This window comes from Poecilia latipinna, unplaced genomic scaffold, assembly GCF_001443285.1.
Source record: "Poecilia latipinna isolate Pla-1442-1.1 unplaced genomic scaffold, P_latipinna-1.0 Scaffold7246, whole genome shotgun sequence".
Lineage (NCBI taxonomy): Eukaryota > Metazoa > Chordata > Actinopteri > Cyprinodontiformes > Poeciliidae > Poecilia > Poecilia latipinna.
The window spans coordinates 6,812-8,933 of NW_015119862.1; the positions used below are offsets into that span (position 1 = coordinate 6,812).

General features: G+C 41.1%; 1 protein-coding gene across 1 annotated transcript; it reads left to right on the forward strand.

Annotated features, from left to right (window-relative positions):
• Positions 1-35: 35 nt before the first annotated feature.
• On the forward strand, positions 36-1,908 carry LOC106944180 (uncharacterized). The gene is made up of 7 exons (XM_015027399.1): positions 36-236; positions 366-469; positions 546-818; positions 1,042-1,135; positions 1,258-1,325; positions 1,418-1,648; positions 1,744-1,908. Exons 1-7 carry the CDS (start codon positions 128-130, stop codon positions 1,834-1,836), a joined length of 972 nt encoding a protein of 323 aa, XP_014882885.1. The 5' UTR covers positions 36-127; the 3' UTR covers positions 1,837-1,908.
• Positions 1,909-2,122: the final 214 nt, after the last annotated feature.

Sequence of the window (2,122 nt, forward strand, 5' to 3'; positions counted from 1 at the left end):
TACTTAAATATCTGCAGAAATTTGAAGGGTCTACTCACTTTTGTGATACACTATGATATTCATATTGGTATTGGTATAATTATCAATAAATATTCATGTCACTTAATTATTTCATCTTTAAATGTAGATGCCTCGAGGAAAGTCCCACCGCCGATCCGAAGCTGCTAAGAGAAGGGTGGAAGCAGTTGGAATTGGTCGTGTAGGGATACCCAATGCCTCCAGCGATTTTGTTTCACGTCAGTGTTTAATTTAATTATATTTTAATTTGAATGTCTTAATTCTATGTCAGATTAAGTATCCAGAGTACATATTTAATGTGTTATTGAAATAATTCTTATATCTTCTTTCTTTTTGTTTCTTAATAGGGCGTGGTACCGGCTGGCGTCATTCCGTGAAGCCATGGCCAGCGAGTGTAGTGACTAACCACTGTCACAAGCTGGTCATCCCACGGGCGCATCCTGATAAGAAAGTAAGTAAAATCTGCAATGATTTCAAATAGAATATGTAGGTATAGTTCTTATGTTGCTGTGTTTGTACTATTTTAGTTTATCCTTCTCATCGGAGCGTCCCATTTGCGGTCCTTCGTGGACGGCATTGTTGAGATGCCAAGTGGCTGCCTACAGTTCGGCTTTATGTCCACCCCTGGAGCCTGCGCAGCCGACTTGCATCTTGAGGCAATGAAAGCCAATGTGCCTCGGGAGCCTGACGCCGTCTGCGTCATGGGTCCTTCAAACGACCTTACGGCCAGTCTTACACCAGAAAAGGCGGGACAGGAATTTGAGCGGTTCCTTTTGGCCGTCGGTAGTCGTTGGCCTAAGGTGGGCACTGTTGGTGATAAAAAATCAGTGTTTCTCAATACCAGTTCACAGATACCACTGGTCAGCATGTTTTAGAATTTTCTCTTCTGCTACTGAAGCATGCAGAGTAATAGTCTTTGACGACTTCAATATAGAAACAGTGATATAAAAATCAATTCCTTAACAGGTTATTATTTTCCTAGGTGTTTGGAATATATATTTCTAAATCGGTTATTTTTTCTAGGTCTTTTGTATCGGCTTTGTCCCGCGTTTAACCGAGTCTAGAGAGAAACAGTTATTCTACCAGCAAGAATTTCACCGCAGGTCAGCAAAGCTAGGTAGGTATTAAAATATTTCACATTTTGTTTTTGTTTAGTAATGTATTTCAGTTCTTTTTATGTTATCTTTGCTGATTTGGTCTTTGCAACGTTTTCTTTTTATTTTGTCATTATCTTTTCAGGAATTCCTTATTATTCCACCGCTGACCACTTTCCTCTGGACCGTCTGAGTCTGTGGTGCCGTGATGGCGTGAGTATTTATTCATTTTTAACACAGTAAGGAATATATTTGCATTAATGTGAAATGTTAATTTTATCTCTGATTACCGCTTATATGTGCAGATCCACCTAAGCGATGACCACGGGATGCACATCCTCAGGGATCTGATTTGGAATGCTGGTTACCAGTTCCTGGAGTTGGCAGAACCAAAACCACTGGTGCAGAGTCAGGCAACTCCTGCGTACAAACCGAGGGTGGTGCCCCGTGTGGTTGTGAAGGGCGTGGGGAGTCTTCCTCGTTCTCCTCCTGCTCCACACCCTTCTGAGTGGACAATCGTGAGATACGGCAGGAAGGTATTTATCTTTTGTTGTCTTGCAATGAAAGAAAGGCGTTTATTTAACTATGGCTAGTCATCCTAAAAACTCTTATATGTGCTCTACCTTTACAGAGGAATCACTCGGGGGAATTGGACTCTGTCTCTGATTCACCCAAGAAAAGAGTGGTTCATTACCAGGTCCGTTATGCTTCCGGCTATTCATGAAATTGTCAATGTCAATAATCGTTACTAATTCAAATTTTGCTTTTATAGAGCGATGGAACTCCTGTGGCTTTGAGGGAATGTTTNATCAAATTAAATCCTGTCCGCTTCTCAACCGCTATCTTGGTTGCCATGGAAACAGTCTCTCCATCGGCTCTTCCAGATGTTCGCACAGGCACCGATGTAATTAGCACAATACTGCAATTACTAATATTCTTAGTATTTTTATTTATAAATAACACAAACCCTCAATGTTGTTTGCGGTGTTGCAGACAAAGCCTGTGGAACA

What these genes read in the sequence shown, in the direction of transcription:
- LOC106944180 (XM_015027399.1), top strand. Translation starts at nt 128, where the DNA reads ATGCCTCGAGGAAAGTCCCACCGCCGATCCGAAGCTGCTAAGAGAAGG. An exon ending in GGGCGCATCCTGATAAGAAA is followed by an intron (nt 470 to 545) that starts GTAAGTAAAATC and finishes GTACTATTTTAG; the next exon opens with TTTATCCTTCTCATCGGAGC. An exon ending in TCGGTAGTCGTTGGCCTAAG is followed by an intron (nt 819 to 1,041) that starts GTGGGCACTGTT and finishes TATTTTTTCTAG; the next exon opens with GTCTTTTGTATCGGCTTTGT.